The sequence below is a fragment of the Lepidochelys kempii genome, chromosome 21, assembly GCF_965140265.1.
Source record: "Lepidochelys kempii isolate rLepKem1 chromosome 21, rLepKem1.hap2, whole genome shotgun sequence".
Taxonomy (NCBI): domain Eukaryota; kingdom Metazoa; phylum Chordata; order Testudines; family Cheloniidae; genus Lepidochelys; species Lepidochelys kempii.
This window is the reverse complement of record NC_133276.1, coordinates 3,565,511-3,585,265: the sequence shown is the minus strand read 5'-3', so window position 1 is coordinate 3,585,265 and position 19,755 is coordinate 3,565,511. Positions and strand designations below refer to the sequence as shown.

General features: G+C 43.4%; 1 protein-coding gene across 1 annotated transcript; it reads right to left on the bottom strand.

Moving 5' to 3' along the window:
- Nucleotides 1–6,714: 6,714 nt before the first annotated feature.
- Nucleotides 6,715–18,184, bottom strand: GUCA1A (guanylate cyclase activator 1A). The gene is made up of 4 exons (XM_073319893.1): nucleotides 17,987–18,184; nucleotides 10,948–11,097; nucleotides 10,108–10,198; nucleotides 6,715–6,890 (listed from the first exon to the last, which is right to left on the bottom strand). The coding sequence occupies exons 1-4, from the start codon at nucleotides 18,182–18,184 to the stop codon at nucleotides 6,730–6,732; spliced, it is 600 nt and encodes a 199-aa protein (XP_073175994.1). The 3' UTR covers nucleotides 6,715–6,729.
- Nucleotides 18,185–19,755: the final 1,571 nt, after the last annotated feature.

Genomic DNA, 19,755 nt, shown 5'->3' with positions numbered 1-19,755 from the left:
GGACTGCATGTAAGTCCATGTATATTCTGACACGCCCATTCTCTGTCCACAGGCCCACAGTCTTGAGAGGTAGGAGTGAGCACAGTAGGGGCTAGCGATTCACTCCTGCTCTGAGGGGAGGACTATGTCAAGGTCTTAACCCCACCTCCACCCACATGTATCCTCCACTCACAAATATCCTGTTGCAACAGTGGTGGGTAGCCAGCTGTGCACGATGTAAAATACTCGCACAATCCCTGTGCTGCCAACGCTGTAATTTTTTTTTAAGTCTCAGGATATTTGATTTTTTTCTTAAAACCCTGTAACAATGTGAGACCCTCAGCTTTCATTGAAAAAAAAAGTAAGTTTCTAGCCCTCAGAACTGTAAAGAAAATCTGGAAAACATGAAGCAGGTTCACCTGAAAGGCTCAGAATCCAGCAGGGAAATAAAAAGCCCTCAAAATATATTATTTTTTTAAAAAAATTAATAATATTTAAGCTAGTTGCATGACATTTTAGGGCCTGACTCATGATGTTGAAATGTGTGGGGTTGGCAATACTGCAATCAAGCACCTACACACAGCGAAGTGGTAATGGAGAGAGAGAGAGAACTATTGAATCTGTTTTATGTCAGTTTCTGCCTTCTCTGTCCTCACACCCTAAAGTAACAGGGTGTAAAAGGAGGCATGGTTGCAGCTTGAGTGCATTAAACCTTTATTTATTTATTCTGGATTCCTTTTGCAATTGTTCTTCACTCTTCTGCAGCACTAAACAATGGAAGCAGTGGTCAAATGAAGCAAGGTCTCCTGGCCTAATCTCCTTTCTGTTCTCCTGGGTGGGGTCTCTCATACTTTCAGCGTGGCTATAATCAATTCAAGTCCCCTTTCCGGAATTATGAAAGTATTGTAAATTAGATGGGGGGAGGGTGGAAGGAAGCAGATTCTGATTTCCAGTGTTACCCATGTTCACTTTCAATGAGAGAGAAATTATTTTCTTGATTTCAAAGGATGCAAAATGTATTTATTGTCATTTTTTAAAGGGCTGAGAGAAAATGGGAGAGGGGGGTGAGGATTCAGCCAAGAAAGAGTTATTCCCAGTTTCCGCCAAAACAACTAATGATTCTATTCCTATATGGCAGATGTGCTCCATAAATGTAAAATAACATTATTACTTTAAGGATTAAAAGTTGCATTGTTTGCGATCAGCACGCTTTTGCAATGTGGTTCTATCTCCTAGATAGCTCAAGTGGAGACACATAATCCATGTGACCTCACAGCATGTGGGCGGGGGTCGCTTTGGAAAGGTTTCAGCAGCGGGCAATTCAAGTGATCCTGACAGCCGTCAGATGGTGGCATGATTGCTCTACTGCAGGAATCCGCGACTGCAGGAGAAATTCCTTGACAATGGGGGAAATGGTAAACACGTTATTCTTTGTATTACAGTAGCATAGAGAGGTCCTAGCTGAGATCTATGCCCAGAATGTACAAACACATAGTAAGAGACAGCCATTGCTGTGAAGAGTTTTATAATTGAAATAGTGAGGACAGACAAAGGGTGGGAGAAAGAGGGTATTATCCCCAATTTATAGATGGGGAACCAATGCCCCTAAAGCCCATTGAAATAAGCACCTAGGCACATTTGAAAAGCCCACTAAGCACATATTTGCATCTTTAGGCGCCGAAATACCTTTAAAATCTAGTCCTAAGGACCTTGTCCTAGGTCACAGTGAACAGGTAGAGAATTGAACTGAGATCCAGTAAGCCCCAGTCCACTGGCTCATGAGTTTTGCCCACCGCTCTGACCAATTGGTATTTCATTAATTTGTTCTTATTAAGCCAGTCATTGGAAGGAAGCTTCTCTAGTGCTCATAAGCAACTGGGGTTACAGTGTCAACTTGTCTACCAGAAATGCTAATAAAACATAAATTAATAGTAAGTAAAGAAAGACAGCTGGCACCTGGACAATCCTGAGGTGGTTGCTACCATTTTGCTGTTTATTCAATTATTCATGAGCTGGAGCAAAGCTTAGCCTTTAGAAGTTTCTGATAAAACAGAACTTGGGCCTGTCAAGGTTATGACAGGTAACACTGCAGCTTCCTTCACAATTAAGAGTATGGAGGAAATAAAGATCAATCTTCAAATACATATGGGGGTGAATTTCATCCTTGTGTGGAGGCCCAGCACAATGTCCATGCAGCACTTATGTCCAGCATAAATTCTATTTTGAGGGTTTAAGTGATCCATAAGTCTTTGATGGTTTCCCTGCCCCACAGCAAATTTCACCCACAGAGCTCACATGGGAATGTGTATGCCAAAGAAATAGATCATCCAAGAAGTTATCATAAAGCAAAATTCTGCTTTCAATTATGCCTGTGTAAAGGCTGTGTCACTGGGTGAACTGTCTTTTTACTAGAGTTCTGAGTTCAGCCTCACCTGTGACTATTTCACCTCTCAATCCAATGACCATGTGATGGGAGCACGTGATTAGGAACCAGGCCTGCTGGAGCATATAAATGCAACCTAAGACCAGTCAGAGGAAAGATTTAAAAGCGTAGTAAGGTTGTGTGAACTGTTTCATGCAGAGAAAACAGGTGGGAGATGCTCTTTGGTTCCCATGCAGAAGGCTTGCAAAGAACCGGAGCCAGCTAGGGAGGCTAGAGGGAAGCCTCAGCAGAGACAGGGCTAGGAACCCTGTATCAAAGGCTGCTAGCCAGTAAGAGAGTGGTGGAAAACTTGAGCTGGCTTGAACTTTGTGAATAAGTCAGAATCCAGAAACAGAGGGTTACTAGGAAAATGCCTGCAGGATGAAAGTTTATTAACTGTAGCAGAAGGGAAACTGAGCAATGGGGGCACCTGAAGCCAGACTGGGTGAGCCCTTCTGAAGCCAAAATAACATCAGTACAATCAGCTAGCCCTGAAGTTACAGGGGATTCAGTGAATGTAGGAGCAGAATCTGAGTCTGAAAACCCCAGGCCTCTCTGGTATTATTTTAAGCTGTAGTGTAGCTCTAGTTCCCTGAATAGACTTGCTTTTGATGTGTACCAGGGAATTAATATATCCTGCTGGGAATAGAAACATTGATTTAATAAAATAAAGTGCCCAAGTGAAATAATTTTATAAAATATCATCTTTACTTTGTTCTTTAATTACACTATAGGATCAGAAGTATAAAACTTAACAGTTAAAAAGCAGCCAAATGCGTGCACACACACAAAAAAAACAAACAGAAAAATCAGAAAAGTGCTTATACATTGGAAACAGCCAGTGCTAAATAACAAAACATTGAATGTGGTGGAAATAACTGCTTCCCGTGTGCAGTGCTGCCCAGTCACTTGTGCGTTAGTTGCTGCTGTGGGATGAAGAAACTCTCCACTCCGTGAGCACATAACAGAGAGATGAGCTGATGAGGAATGGCCAGCCCCACCCAGCTGCTGCAGAGGAGGGGCTGGTTAACCATCAATTACCAACCTTTCCTATGTATATGGTGGATACTGGGGGCAGCCAAGATATTACATCTGTCCTGGCAATAGAGGCAGAGAGAGGTAATTGCATTAGGTAATTAGCACACCATTGCGATCCCCAGGGCTCTTTCTGGAAAGGTGGGAAATGGCTTCTAGGAAGGTCAGGGACTCAACCTTATGGGGAAAGATGTTTGGTTCTACTCATTATCTGAATGCCCTAGTGTTTGGAAGAAGCTCACAGGTTGAACATTGTATTTGGCCCATCTCTAGCCATGGATTTCTTTGAACTGCACCTAGGCATTCCACTACCATCGTAGGTTTCCTTGTTTTGACCCTTTGACCTTCTCAACTGTCCTGGTTATATTTTCTGATGTCCCCCGTAATTATTTGAGTTCCCGGTCTCAGTGGATCCTCCCTACAGGCTGGGAACAGGTCCTTTAGCTTGCACCTGCCGACCTCCCCAGAACCCAATAGGACCATTGTATGAAAAAACTACTATTGCTAAAAGGTGTAATGGAAAATGAAATAGTGTAACCTACCAGCCCACAGCTTAGTGACTGACATTCCTCCAGCATGAAATTATCCATGGAGGTAGCTAATCTCTGGGTTGGAAAAGGAAATTATAAAAGCAAATCCTACTAAAAGTGTTAAACTAGATCACTTTCCATTTCCCATTGGACCTTGTGTTTGGTACCTGAACCTGTGTGGGTAACTAGTAGACTGGGCTCCAGAGAAAAGTAAGATGATTTGTTCCATTCTGATTCCCCAACAAACAAGTCACTGCAATTTGACAGCAGCGAGAGTAAACATGCCTGTGTTATAAAGAAGCAGGAGGGTGAGAAGCCTGGGGATAAAGATTTAACCCAGTCCCAAGACCAAGCCTTCCACAGTTGGAGCTTGCAAAGAGACAGAACTGGTGCGGTTTGGCTTTCAGAGGTGTTGAACACCCGCAACTCCCACTGATTTCAAAGCACTCTAACCCCGATGCTATACCCTCATTGGCACCTACCTGAATATTCTGTGGAGATGTTGTATTCCTCTGGATTTCCACCTTCCCCTCCAAACTTGTTATAAGGTCGAAATCTATGAAATGAGGTCGAAATCTATGAAAACTCTCTTTCCCCCACCTATAAAAGTGATTCTGACAGCTATCCAAATCCTAAATTTGCTGGACCAATCAGTAGAGTTACACTGGTGTAAATCCAGAATAACTGAGACCAAAATTTGGCTCACTGGGATCCATAGCTAACTAAGAAAGTATCCAAAGACCAAAGAGTGGACACTATACGTTGTTCTTTCTGTACAGATGAGACATGCAGGAGTATTTCTACAGACGCATAACAAGACATTACCTTTCAAGTCACTGCCATTGCTGCCCTTTCAAATTCCTTCATGGAGAAACAGAGCCACACAGACGTGTGTGTGAACAGTTCAGACAGGAGTAAAAAGGCACATTTATGTTTTTAACATTTTAAAAGGAAGACAAAAAGTCGCAGCTGCCAACACTCCTTTTTTCTCGCTCATGTTGTTGGTTTTTTTAACCTACCATTGCCTTTAGTTTAAAGATAGCCTCAAACCAAAGGATGGGCGACATAACCATGGAGTTCTTCGGCTTCCATGCAAGCATCAGAGCTACTACCAAAGGGCAGCTGTCTCAAAATACATATGGAAAGAGAAGATCCAGATCATTTCTCCAGCTGTTCTGGAATCCCCGCTTTCAGGGAGTTATAGTGAGTCAAAGCAAAAGAGATTAGACTGGACACTCTTAGAGTCAATTTTTTCTCCACAGAACCCTGTCACTCTGGGCAGATTTCACTATGGTTGAAATGCACCACAAGAGGAAAGTTAGCAAAAGGCCTATGCATCACTTACAGTCTATTCGGTGGGCTTACGATGGATTCAAGCTGTGCCCAAGTGCCCTGAATTTCACCCTATAATTTGAGTTGTGAAGTGACTCATTGATACCATTTCACTCCATACAATTTGCTTATGCTCCAGTTTACGACAAGCTCCGTTTCATTCCTTTCAAAGACATAATAAGGAGAAAAACGATTCTATCAAAAATATCTGTTTCCCTGTCATGTATGTTACTTGGGATACTTCTCAGTGAGCGCGCGTGTGTGTTTGCTTTTTCTCTGAGAGAAAAATCATCACTACTATATTTTAAAACACCTCTAAGTATGACTTAGTTCCCTTTCCCCAAACACACACATACACAGGCCTAACCAGAGCGGGGTTTGCCAGGGGTTTGCTCTGTTCAGCTAGGGTGCAATTGACCCCAGCACAGTGGGTCCACAGATGCCCATGTTGCCATTTAACACGTGTTAAGGATTTAAAGGGTGCCCTGAGTCTTTTTTTGTGGGCTCCTGCGCAGGTCCAAATTGCACCCTTATTGCCTATTTGTTTTGAACTCTCGCAGTAACCATGGAGTCTGTGCTGATTTGACTGACAGAAAAGCTGTTCATTATGAACTGAACTCTGCAAAGTCCTTAGAAGGTCACCTGTGTTTTTCACATACCAATTTCCATATAGGTCTCATAGCTGTGGTTATCACTCTACTCTCAGAGTGGGAAATTCACCCCTGGGCAGAGTGCCTTTGCAGTCCTACTTCACCTGCCCAGTGCTTACAGCAGGCCTCCCCCAGGGGTTAAGCTCCCATTAAGAGCCAGGTGCTGCTCCTTTTGAAATCAGAGGGTTTTGTCCTTGGCTTTAATGGAGTCAGGTTCTGACCCTAAGACTTAAGTGGCATGAAGACCTTGTGGGGCGCTTTGCACGGAGATGAATTTCCACAGTGGTCACTCAGCAATGTACCTTCTGAAAGTGTTATGTGATCCTGCTCTCACCTTCCTGGAACACATTCTTCACTTCTCTCCCTACACAGCAGCAGCAACATTCAGAGGCACCAAGCTGGCAAAGGACCCAGGTGGCACCATTCGGGAAGTCCCCAGCATCATTTGATTCTAGAGCAATGAGCCAGCTCGGCAGCTCGCTCTCTTTAAAGTCTGGTCCCTCTCTTTTACAGAGGCAGCAGTGGTTGCATTGGCTCCCTGGGCAGCGCTCGCCCAACGCCCAAAGGCTCTTGTCACTGCTGGTCTGTGTTGGCCTCACAATTAACTGCGTGCACAATTGGTTTGACATATTTAGAGGAGCTCCTGACTCCCCTGCTAGGGTGATATTCTAACATAGGATGCTCTCATCACCATGACAGTAGCACAGCTCACCAATTTCCCTACCCCCACCCCAATTTTTTAGTAATGTTAGACAATAAAATAAAAGAGTTTTGAAAATTTCTATTCAGCCGCCTCTCCCGTCTGCTCCGAGCCCTGCGGGTTCTTCCCATCATTCTGGATCATCTGGACAATGTGCGTCAGGTCCAAGCTCCGGGTGAGGATTTCAAGGAGCACCTCGTCCTTCTGTACTCCCTCCATGAACTCCTCCAAGGAGAGCTCACCTGTTTGCCGGAACACATGCAGAGAGGGTTCTGTTAAATCCTGCCCCCATTTCCACTGACTTCAATGGGCCTTGAATCTGGCCCAGAGGAATTATGTAGACACATCATAAGAAAGGGCCTAGCCATGGTTCTCGGCCCCCTGCCAAATGAAATTAAACTACTTGCACAACCTCAAAGCCACGCCACTCCTCTCCACAGCTCCAATCGCTCTCAAAACCCACCTCCTTCCCAGCCTCTGTGAACAGAAGCAGCTTGCAGTGTGCCCTGAAGGACAGTAGACCACAGGGCCATTTCTGACCAGCGGAGGAGAAGCCCTTCTGAGGGCTGCAGGCATCTCACAGAGAACCATCAACGGCCAGTTCCCTCTCCTTTTGAAAGAGGGGTGTCATAGAATCATAGAATATCAGGGTTGGAAGGGACCTCAGGAAGTCATCTAGTCCAACCCCTTGCTCAAAGCAGGACCAATCCCCAACTAAATCATCCCAGCCAGGGCTTTGTCAAGCCTGACCTTAAAAACCTCTAAGGAAGGAGATTCCACCACCTCCCAAGGTAGCCCATTCCAGTGCTTCACCACCCTCCTAGTGAAAAAGTTTTTCCTAATATCCACCCTAAACCTCCCCCACTGCAACTTGAGACCATTACCCCTTGTTCTATGTTATTGGGATCTCCTTGTTCTGTCCAGCTTGAGTTCCTCTGATCGCACCTTTATCAGTATGTCACGAGTAGAGGGGCAAAGTCCAACACCATTAAGGCCTTATCAATCAAAACTAGCATTAGAAATGCAATCTGGAACCAACTGGATTTATTTACTGAAGGAGAGAGATAAAAAAAAGGAGCCTATCTCCCTGCCAGGCAGTCTAGGACCGTTCTCTGAAAGTTTCCAGTATCGTTTTAAATCTCCCCAGTCAAAGGGTTTCTACCAGTCCTGTTGGGAGACTCTTCCCAGAGGAGTGCATAACTCACTCCAGAAGTTTATCTTGACATTTCAGCTAAATGTTTCTCTTTCTTAATCTCATCCTCTGCTTAATCCCCCTAGTGGATTCTGGGCCTTTGGGAATATGGACATCTAAATTCAAACACTATGACAAGAGCTTGAGATGTTGGTGTTACACCCCCATGCTTATTTTGGAACTGTTTAAATAGGGCTTCTGATTTTTGGTTTTGAATTTTAGGTTTTAGTGTTGTTTGAAACAGCACTACATTAAAGTGTGCAGAGGAACAAACACATTAAACAAGGGGGGGGTCTATAACAAGGGGGGGTCTATAACAAGGATACAAAGCTTAAAATAGCAAGTAAGTCATTTTTATACATACTATAAAAGATTAAGTAGATCGTGTTTAGACAAGAAATTTGGGAAGTACCTGAAAAAAATCTCACACCCCCGAAAACCCCCAATTGTTGGACATCTACATAGAACTCAAAAATTGCTAACAGTAAACCCTGAACAATAAAATTAATAACCCCTCCCCCCCCAAAACAGAAGCCCTAGACATAAACCCAGATTCATGAGGCAGAATTTGGGGCCTGTTTAAACTCTCGGGATTGGTAGAAGCAGAGAACATTTTGACACAGTCCCACATGACATTTTGATAAGTAAACTGGAGAAATGGGGGGTTGGCGGAACTACCATTAAGTAGATACCTAATTGGTTAAACAACCGCAAACAGCGAGTAACTATTAATGGAATGATGTTAGATTGGAAGGAGGTCTCAAGTGGAGTTCCACAGGGATCTGTACCGGCTGTGATGTTGTTTAACAGCTTTATGAATGACCCAGATGTAGGAATAGAGAGCATCCTGATCAAATCAGCAGATGACACAAAGCTGGTGGGCGGGGGTTGCAAACATTTTGGAGGACAGAGCTAAAATTCAAAGGGATCTTGATAAGTTGGAGAACTGAACTATTGACAACAAAATGAAATTCAGCAAAGACAAATGTAAGGTGCTACACTGAGGGGGGTGGAAAACAAATGCACAAATACAGAATGGGGGATAACTGGATTGGCGGCAGCACTTCTGGGAAGGATCTGGGAGTTGTGGTGGATCACAACCTCCACATGAGTCAACAGTGCGATGTTGCAAAATAAAGAAATGCAATTTTAGGTTGCATTAACAGAGGCACAGCATGCAAGTCATGGGAGGTGATGATAGTACCGCTCTACTCGGTGCTGGTGAGGCCTCAGCTGGAGTATTGGGTCCAGTTTTGGTCACCAATGTATAGAAAAGATGTGGAGAAACTGGAAAGAAACCAGGGGTGAGTGACAAAGATGATCAAAGGGATGGAATACAAGCCATATGAGCAAAGGCTGAAGGAAGTGGTATATGTTTAGTTTGGAAAAGAGGAGATTAAGGGGGGACATGATAGCGGTCTTCAAATACTTGAAAGGCTGCCACAAAAAAGATGAAGAAAAGTTGTTCTCTCTTGCCACAGAGGGCAGGACAAGAGACAATGGGTTCAAGCTACAGCATAGCAGATTTGGATTAAATCTCTGGGAAAACTTCTTAACTGTAAGAACAGTAGGACAATGGAACAGATGCCTAGGGAAGCTCCTTCACTGAAGGGTTCCAAAAGGAGGCTGGAGCCACCTGTCTTAGATGGTTTAGACACAACAAATCCTGTATCTTGGCAGGGGGTTAGACTAGATGACCCTTGCAGTCCCTTCTGACCTTATGATTCTATGATTAAGAGTGGGAAATGTATAAACACCTAGAGTTCAGCCAAGGGGGGAACAGGAGAGGACGATATGGACAGGTTAGATGGTACCTGTTTCTTCTTAGTTTGCTGAGACCTTGAACAAAATTTAAAAGGACTGGGGGCTAAATTTCCCCTCGCACTCTAAAGCTTTTTGGCCAGATCTTCAGATCCTCAGCTGATGTAAATGGCCATAGCTTTACTGATGTCAATGGAGCAACAGCTATATACCCCAGCTGAAGATCTGGCTTTTCAGATGCTTTCAGATCCATTTTTGACAGCTCTGTTTCTGGGCATTCCAGGAGTTTGCAGTAACTTGGTAGGAAGAATTAGGGTTAGGGGGTTCAAGTTAGAGCAAAAAGAAAAGGAGTACGTGTGGCACCTTAGAGACTAACCAATTTATTTATTTATTAAGGTGCCACAAATACTCCTTTTCTTTTTGCGAATACAGACTAACACGGCTGCTGCTTTGAAACCTGTCATTAAGTTAGAGCAGTGCTCTCTCAGGCATATAAAGTTCCTTACCGTCTCCATTAATATCGATTTTATCAAACACCATGTCTGTGAATTCCTCAGCTGTCATTGTTTCGTGACATCGGTTAATGGCTCGAATAGCCTGGAGGCAAAGAAAGACATAGAGAACATTTAATGAGCATGTTGGGTAGATTTATGAATCTGCGGGCTATAAGTAGCAAAGGGGAGTAGCACAAATTACCAAATTTTCATGCAATGGGTTGGGTTCTCAAAGGGATAACAAGTACATTTTTAAAAAAGATTCAAATCAATTTAAAATACATTAAATGCATTAAAAAATTAAGTAGCTACAGAGGCACATTGGGATAATTCATAAACCTTTGACGTCCGGAAATCCTGTTTTAAATCCTTAGTGCGAGTCTCAACCTAGCCTTAAATTGATGTATCTAAGCAGCCCAGACTGGAACAGAAGGGATTGCTGCAGGTGAGAACTGGAAGTTACATGGGGAGATGTGTGGAGGCCGAGGGTTGAGGACTTGGACTGCAAGGGAATTCCAGTGCATCAGCACAGCAGTGCGGGAGAGCAAGTGGCACAATGCATGCCCACACCAGGCTTAGCACAAGTCACTGCTGTAATTCCCAATTTGTGCCTAACTGAGCCTGAAGGTCCTTCTGCCCAGTATTGTGAGTGGACTAAAGATTTGGCCAATGCTTGCGAATTTGCCAGTTGACGGAGCACAATTACCTCTCTGGCTTGGAATGTTCTCCCTTTGGAAATGTGTTCTTATGGCCTTTCAATCTCTGTACATTTGTCTAATGGCTGATATCCAAGGTGCTATGGCAACACAGTTATTGGCTGAAGAAAAGAGAGGCAGAGCAGCAATTGCTCACCTTGATGATATTCAATAATTCTCCTCTGTCAATGCAGCCATTCCCATCCACATCATAGAGCTTGAAATACCATCTCAGTTTCTGTTCCACTTTTCCCTTCAAGACCAGGCTCAGAGCTGCCACGTATTCCATAAAATCAATGTAGCCATCCTGAAAAGCACAAGAACAGGGCTACATCAGAGGTGAGGATGCGTCAGACAGACAGCTTTAAAGGTTCTGTCTGGTATCTTTTGGAACAGCTGACTGCGTTTCTGTAATAAAACTGGCATAATATTACTTACCTTTCCCTAACTACTGGACCAGATCCTAAACTGGTGTAAACTGGCTGTAGTTCCTGTGAAGTCAATAAATGACGCTAATTTATACCTGCTGAGGATCTGGTCCAAGAAGTGTAAAAGCACTTTGAAATCGATGGTACTTATCTGGCCCCCATCACTGTAGTATCTGAGCACCTCACAATCTTTCATGTATTCATCCTCACAACGTCTCTGTGAGGTCTGGTGGTGCTATTATCCCCATTCTACAGATGGGGAACTGAGAACTGACAGACTAAGTGACTTACCCCAATCTGGGGTGGAGTAGAGAATTGAACTCAGGTCTCTAAGGGCTGTAACCATTAGACTATCCTTCCCATTTAACCAAATCATTTGGTAAAAAAAACTAAATACGTTCAGATGAATTATTACTTTACTAATAAATACTACGAATAAATATTATTATACAACAAACTGTAGTAATTTCTCTCCAATAGCAGTGATGGGAATTGGGAAACCCAGTTGTGTGTCGTTTGGGAAAACATTTATTTTTTTAATTTAGACATTTATTTTTCAAATTTGATTAAGTTCATATATTTTTAACTATTGCAAATGGAAGCCCAGGCTGTTCAAACAATCAAAAGTCGTGCTGCTAATTCATTCTTGCCTGGTACCCAGAAGGACACAACAAAACAAAAGCCAAACTCAAGTTTTGCTGGAGCAAATGGAGCCTGAACCTCAAAAGTGCAGGGTGCTATTTTTGATCGAGGAGGCCTAATTTGTTGGAGGGGGAAAAAAAATCAGACATCAAAGATTTCCTCTGCATTTCAGCAAAACAAGGGTTCTCTGGGGGGACATTCGCCCCCGTGCCAAGGCCAGCCCAGGGGATCGGCAACACTTAAGTTCCACTTAAAGACCTATTTCGCAGGCTTACCTGGTGCCTATGCCTTGTGCCGGTCCCCGTGTACAGGGGTGAATTGCATCTGCTCTGGATCAGGTTTTCTGTGTCCTGCTGCATTTTCCAAATTTGAATAAATATGCAAACCAAACAGACATAAGGACCTAGAGTTCAATGGCTCTATGTGAAACTAGCAGAGGTGAAGGCTTGCGCCCTCTCTCCAGTGCATTTTGAATGCAAGCAGCAGTTCGTTTTAGTTGCCTCAAACACCTCTGCCCCAAACACCTCCACCCCAAATGTGGTAATTTTTAAATTTGCAGATGCACAATGTGTTAATAATCAACAAGATCTCAGAAAGAACAAGAGGACTTGTGGCACCTTAGAGACTAACAAATTTATTTGAGCATAAGCTTTCGTGAGCTACAGCTCACTTCATCGGATGCATGCAGTGGAAAATACAGTGGGGAGATTTATATACACAGAGAACTTGAAACAATGGGTGTTACCATACACACTGCAAGGAGAGTGATCACGTAAGGTGAGCTATTACCAGCAGGAGAGCGGAGCGGGGGGGGGGGGGAGGGAAGCTTTTGTACTGATAATCAAGATGGGCCATTTCCAGCAGTTGACAAGAACGTCTGAGGAACAGTGGAGGGTGTGGGGGACAAGCATGGGGAAAAAGTTTTACTTTGTGTAATGACCCATCCACTCCAGTCTCTATTCAAGCCTAAGTTAATTGTATCCAGTTTGTAAATTAATTCCAATTCAGCAGTCTCTCATTGGAATCTGTTTTTGAAGTTTTTTTGTTGAAGTATTGCCACTTTTAGGTCTGTAATCGAGTGACCAGATAGATTGAAGTGTTCTCCAACTGGTTTTTGAATGTTATAATTCTTGACGTCTGATTTGTGTAAATTTATTCTTGTACGTAGAGACTGTCCGGTTTGGCCAATGTACATGGCAGAGGGGCATTGCTGGCACATGATGGCATATATCACATTGGTAGATGTGCAGGTGAACGACCCTCTGATGGTTTGGCTGATGTGATTAGGCCCTATGATGGTGTCCCCTGAATAGATATGTGGACACAGTTGGCAATGGGCTTTGTTGCAAGGATAGGTTCCTGGGTTAGTGGTTCTGTTGTGTGGTTGCTGGTGAGTATTTGCTTCAGGTTGGGGGGCTGTCTGTAAGCAAGGACTGGCCTGTCTCCCAAGATCTGTGAAAGTGATGGGTCGTCCTTCGGGATAGGTAGTAGATCCTTGATGATGCATTGAAGAGGTTTTAGTTGGGGGCTGAAGGTGATGGCTAGTGGCGTTCTGTTATTTCCTTTGTTGGGCCTGTCCTGTAGTAGGTGACTTTTGGGTACTCTTCTGGCTCTGTCGGTCTGTTTCTTCACTTCAGCAGGTGGGTATTGTAGTTGTAAGAACACTGAATAGAGATCTTGTGTTTGTCTCTGTCTGAGGGGTTGGATCAAATGCGGGTGTATCGCACAGCTTGGCTGTAGACGATGGATCATGTGGTGTGGTCTGGATGAAAGCTGGAGGCACGTAGGTAGGAATAGCGGTCAGTAGGTTTCTGGTATAGGGTGCTGTTTATGTGACCATCGCTTATTAGCACCGTAGTGTCCAGGAAGTGGATCTCTTGTGTGGACTGGTCCAGGCTGAGGTTGATGGTGGGATGGAAATTGTTGAAATCATGGTGGAATTCCTAAAGGGCTTCTTTTCCATGGGTCCAGATGATGAAGATGTCATTAATGTAGCGCAAGTAGAGTAGGGGCATTAGGGGACGAGAGCTGAGGAAGCGTTGTTCTAAATCAGCCATAAAAATGTTGGCATACTGTGGGGCCATGCGGGTACCCATAGCAGTGCCGCTGATTTGAAGGTATACATTGTCCCCAAATGTAAAATAGTTATGGGTAAGCACAAAGTCACAAAGTTCAGCCACCAGGTTTGCCGTGACACTATCGGGGGTAGTGTTCCTGACGGCTTGTAGTCCATCTTTGTGTGGAATGTTGGTGTAGAGGGCTTCTACATCCATAGTGGCCAGGATGGTGTTTTCAGGAAGATCACCGATGGATTGTAGTTTGCTCAGGAAGTCAGTGGTGTCTCAAAGATAGCTGGGAGTGCTGGTAGTGTCGGGCCTGAGGAGGGAGTCTACATAGCCAGACAATCCTGCTGTCAGGGTGCCAATGCCTGAGATGATGGGGCATCCAGGATTTCCAGGGTTATGCATCTTGGGTAGCAGATAGAATATCCCAGGTCGGGGTTCCAGGGGTGTGTCTGTGCGGATTTGATCTTGTGCTTTTTCAGGGAGTTTCTTGAGCAAATGGTGTAGTTTCTTTTGGTAACCCTCAGTGGGATCAGAGGGAAATGGCTTGTAGAAAGTGGTGTTGGAGAGCTGCCTAGGAGCCTCTTGTTCATATTCTGACCTATTCATGATGACAACAGCACCTCCTTTGTCAGCCTTTTTGATTATGATGTCAGAGTTGTTTCTGAGGCTGTGGGTGGCATTGTGTTCCGCACCGCTCAGGTTATGGGGCAAGTGATGCTGCTTTTCCACAATTTCAGCCCGTGCACGTCGGTGGAAGCACTCTATGTAGAAGTCCAGTCTGTTGTTTCGACCTTCAGGAGCAGTCCACCCAGAATCCTTCTTTTTGTACTGTTGGTAGGAAGGTCTCTGTGGGTTAGTATGTTGTTCAGAGGTGTGTTGGAAATATTCCTTGAGTTGGAGGTGTCAAAAATAGGTTTCTAGGTCACCACAGAACTGTATCATGTTCTTCGGGGTGGAGGGGCAGAAGGAGAGGCCCCGAGATAGGACACATTCTTCTGCTGAGCTAAGAGTATAGTTGGATAGATTAACAATATTGCTGGGTGGGTTAAGGGAACCACGGTTGTGGCCCCTTGTGGCATGTAGTAGTTTAGATAGCTTAGTGTCCTTTTTCTTTTGTAGAGAAGCAAAGTGTGTGTTGTAAATGGCTTGTCTAGTTTTTGTAAAGTCCAGCCACGAGGAAGTTTGTGTGGAATGTTGTTTTTTTACGAGAGTATCCAGTTTTGAGAGCTCATTCTTAATCTTTCCCTGTTTGCTGTAGAGGATGTTGATCAGGTGATTCCACAGTTTCTTTGAGAGTGTGTGGCACAAGCTGTCAGCATAGTCTGTGTGGTATGTAGATTGTAATGGATCTCAGAGTATCTGCTGGGCTTAGAGGTTAATTAAACCGAGAGAGCTATTCTGTGCTATGAGAATCTCTTTATGCAATACAGTATATCTCAGGAAGCAAAGAAGAACAGGCTTATCCAGATGAAATCTGATGTGTCACCCAACACTATCCCATCCATGTGCATATGTAATTCTTTTCACTGCTAATGGGATTTGCATGCAGACGTCAAGGGGAGAAGAGAATTCACAAAGAGCATGTAGAATGGGGTCTTGCGCTGTAATCTTTTCCCTCTGGAAACCTGGGTTCACACTTGGACAGGCCACAACAGGAAAGGGGTTTTAGCCTCATTTTTCTACTTAGTTACATTTGCCCCACACTACCGTTGGGTACATTCAGCTGGAGGGGCTTAGTTCAGGGGAAGTTACAGGTCAGGACAGGTGTATTTGCAGCAGCGCTATGCAGGAGGAAGCTTGCTAGTCACCGTCCTGGCTCTAGGTATTGATCTTTGACAGTCACAACTTCTTAAACTGCCACAAGGCATACTCCCAAACATATTTCAAGTGAAAAATGGCACATTGTACAAAGCAATGGTAATTCCTCGGGAAGTACAGGCCATGTACTGTCATGGAATCAGCCCACTGCTCTGGGGGCCCAGTTAAAGAACAGATCATCTGCTTTATTCCACAGTACTGAATGGCAGACATGCTCCTGCAAGGTGCAAGGAGGCTCCAAAGATGTCTCTTCCCACCTTGGAGTTCAACACACTTTTCAACAGACAGCTCTGCAGGGGTCCCATTCTATGCAACCTGGACAGTAATCTCCTGTATTTCACCTACTGAGAGCTTTCTGTGTGGGTGAAATTAATTCCTGACCAGATGGCCTGCACAAGGCTTAGGTGACACTTAAATCTCAGTTAAGCCCTAGGTCAAGGATTTCAGCAGTGGACAGAACTCACGTTTTCTGCACTGGGTTGAATTTTAGACACAAACTATTGGGATGAAATGAAACCTCAGCAAGGGGTGATGGATGTTATGAATGGCAGTTTGTGAGACAGACAAGGTGGGTGAGGTAATATCTTATTGGACCAACCTCTGCTGATGAGAGAGACAAACTTCTGAACTTACACAGAGCTCTTCTTCAGGTCTGATAGATAAACAGAAAGCCAACTATTGATAGGGCCATGCCATTACGCAGTCAGTTAGACCCAAATAAACCCTCTTAAATAAATAAAGCTACCTTACGCACCGCTTTCTTACCTGAAAAGGGGGAAGAGCCACTAAGGCCTCCACCACTGCTAATCTGTTCTATATGGAAGGTGAACAGATACCATGGTGAGGTGCATCAGTAAACACCCTGAAATCAGGCAAATCCAGATTCACTCTAGTAATGTCACTTCCAGATTTATATCAGTGTAACAGAGACTAGTTAGTTATGCCTAGATAGCAATTCTTTTCATTTCATTTCCTGCTGAAAGCTCCTTACAAGTTGATGGGCCTGATTCACTCCTGCTTTACACAGAGAATTATGTGGGTGTAACTCCACTGAAGCCAATGAACTTGTGTCGGCATAAGACTGGCCATGCAGTAATGACTCAGGGCCTGCATATCGAGGGATCTTTCAGCCAATCACAGACATGGCAGCCAAGGAAGTGATTCTGGATAATAACAAATGTTCTCCAAATATGGCCTGATATAGCCCATGCAAGTCTTTCCATTGACTTGAATGGGCTTTGGATCAGGCCCATAAAGGACACTGTTAAAGAATAATCTTAAAGATCAGGTCTTTCTCCCTCTGAAGACAGTGGACACTTAGCTACTGATTTCAATGGGAACAAGATCGGTTCCTACGACAAAGCGCAGCATCCATTAGTGGCAATTGCTTTACACAAAGCCTCAACGAGTCATTTGGTGCTTTTGCTCCTAACAGCACCTTGTGACAATCATGAACGAATTTAGCAGGAGCAAGTAATTAGACATTTTTAAAAGCTGCAGAAAGAGAAGACCAGCACAAGAAAAACACAGCTGTATAATAAAACAAATCCAAAGATAATAAACATAGAAATCAACAATAAATAAATTTCATCTTTGCCCTAAGCCATGGAACATGCCATACTGAGTGGATGTGGAACTTACTGTTGCTCCATCAAATGAATGTGGCACTTTTGACTCAATTTCTTTTAACTGCCGTGACATTAGACAGTTTGGGATTAAAAGGTAGTTTACTTTAAAGGGATTAGAAACCAGCAGCTAAAATAATTCTTGTAAAGTTGTATTAAACAGAAATACCTACAATTCAAATAATTTAAAACTAAAAGAGATGGAACATTTGCTTTGGAAAGATTCCCTTTTCTTTTACCTGCATTCATATAACAGAGTCATACGGGACATTCATGTCAAATACTTTCACATAAATATATTTATATGACCTTGATTCTCTACCATCTTGCAAATTGTTCAGACATTTAGGCCTGTGCAATATGAGTGCAAAGTAGGTGCAAAATGCTACCAAAACTGGTTTTGGAGAGTGGAGAATTTGGATTTGATAGTGTTTTACACCCAGTTGGCCCTTTACATGGGTGTAAATGACTACATAACATATAAGGCAACGGAAAGACAGGCCATATTTATCTATTATTTTTATTTGTATTATCAGAGTACCTATGGAACCCTAGTCATACACACACACACACACACACACAAACACATACATATTAAAGAGGGATGTAATATTTACCTTATTAAAGTCAAATGTCTCAAACATTTGCTCAATGTATTTGTTTGATGCTGGACTCAGATTTTTCAAACCAAAAAACTGCTTGAACTCATGCAGGGTGAGCTGGCCTGAGGGACACTCCGTCATGAACTTCTTATACCATTGGTGGCACTCGGTGGCACTCAGTTCTTCCACGGATTTCCCATCCATGTTCCCCATTTCCACACCAAGAGGTGGTCACGTTTTTTTCAGGAAGAATGGAGATTTTGTAGACTTCTCCTTCTCGGTTGATGGGGGTTTGGTTGGTTTTTGGTTTTTTTTTTTCAATTCTACTTTTTGTCTTAAAGTTTCAAAATCAGCTGATGTCACAGGAGTTACACTAATTAGAGAACCCAAACACCCAAGTGCAAGATTTTTCTAGTTCACTGTCATGGGTCACAGAGCTGCAAAAAGGCACCCCTCCAGAGAGAGTTTCACACTTCCTAAAGTGAATTTAAAATCGCAAAACCCTCTTCAAACAAGGACCTGACATTTAAGTATGCAGCAAATCCTAATCCAGCCAATGAGGAAGAGCCAGTGATGGGATCCCAACTGGGGCATCCAGAGTTCAGGGTTAAAATAGAAAGGAGGTAAAATGGGAGACCTGCAGATTACATGTAAGATTATGGTGGCAGGATTTGCTCCAAGCATAATCTCCTAATCCACTTCATTTCTGATTTTGTGTCTGACCCTGTGAGTGATGACTCTGATACTAACATCAGAACAAAAGAGAAGAGAGTAAAGTACTCCGAAGGCCCTTTGTTAGTCTGTCCTTTCACTTCTCCTCTCGAACCCATTATAGTCAGAGGTTTCAGAGTAACAGCCGTGTTAGTCTGTATTCGCAAAAAGAAAAGGAGTACTTGTGGCACCTTAGAGACTAACCAATTTATTAGAGCATAAGCTTTCGTGAGCTACAGCTCACTTCCTCAGATGCAACTTCCTCAGATGCATTATAGTCAGAGGGTTTCCAAAAGTGGCCAACAACCCGAGAATGAAAAGTGAGGCTGGGGAGAAGAACACTTCAGCTCCTGTCACATGTGTTTTGCTGGGGTTGATTTTGATGGCCTAGAACAACACCAAGGAAAGAGAATCATCCTGAGCACTAACTAGCAGCCCTCCTAGCAGAGATTGGGTTCAGGGGGCAAATCTCCAGTTAATAAATTGTCATAGCTCCACTGATTTCAATGGCATTATGACACTTTACACCAGCTAAGGATCTGCCGCCAATTATGATGTGCCTCAGAGATATGTGAAAAGGTCTTAGCATGAATGAGAATAGGGCCCAATGTTGTTTTCATATCTAAGGTGCAACAAACAGAGAAGAATTAACAAAAAATTTATCCTAAAATGTGTAATAGGCCAAATCCTCAGCTAGAGTATAAAATTAATAGAGCTACCTGGATTTACACCATAGTATTCATAAATGTTTTTCTCTTCTACACACCTTAAGGCAAGGAGCCCAATTTCTGAACATGGCCTGATGCTGCTTTCCCTGGATTTATGCAGTTAAGAATAATAAAAGAAAGGCTTCAAATTAAAGGTGTGCAGGCTGGTTACACTTCACCAACTCTTTGTCAGCTACATTTCCTAGAAGCTTGACAATGGCTAAACAGCAAAAACACCGAGCGGGGTAAACATCAGTGAAAAACCTGGAAGAATAATATAAGGCTGAAAACAGGGTTTTTTCCAGCAGAAATACTGTGAGGTTTGAGATTCCAGTGACAGTCAGTGTAATGAGGGCAGTGCACTCC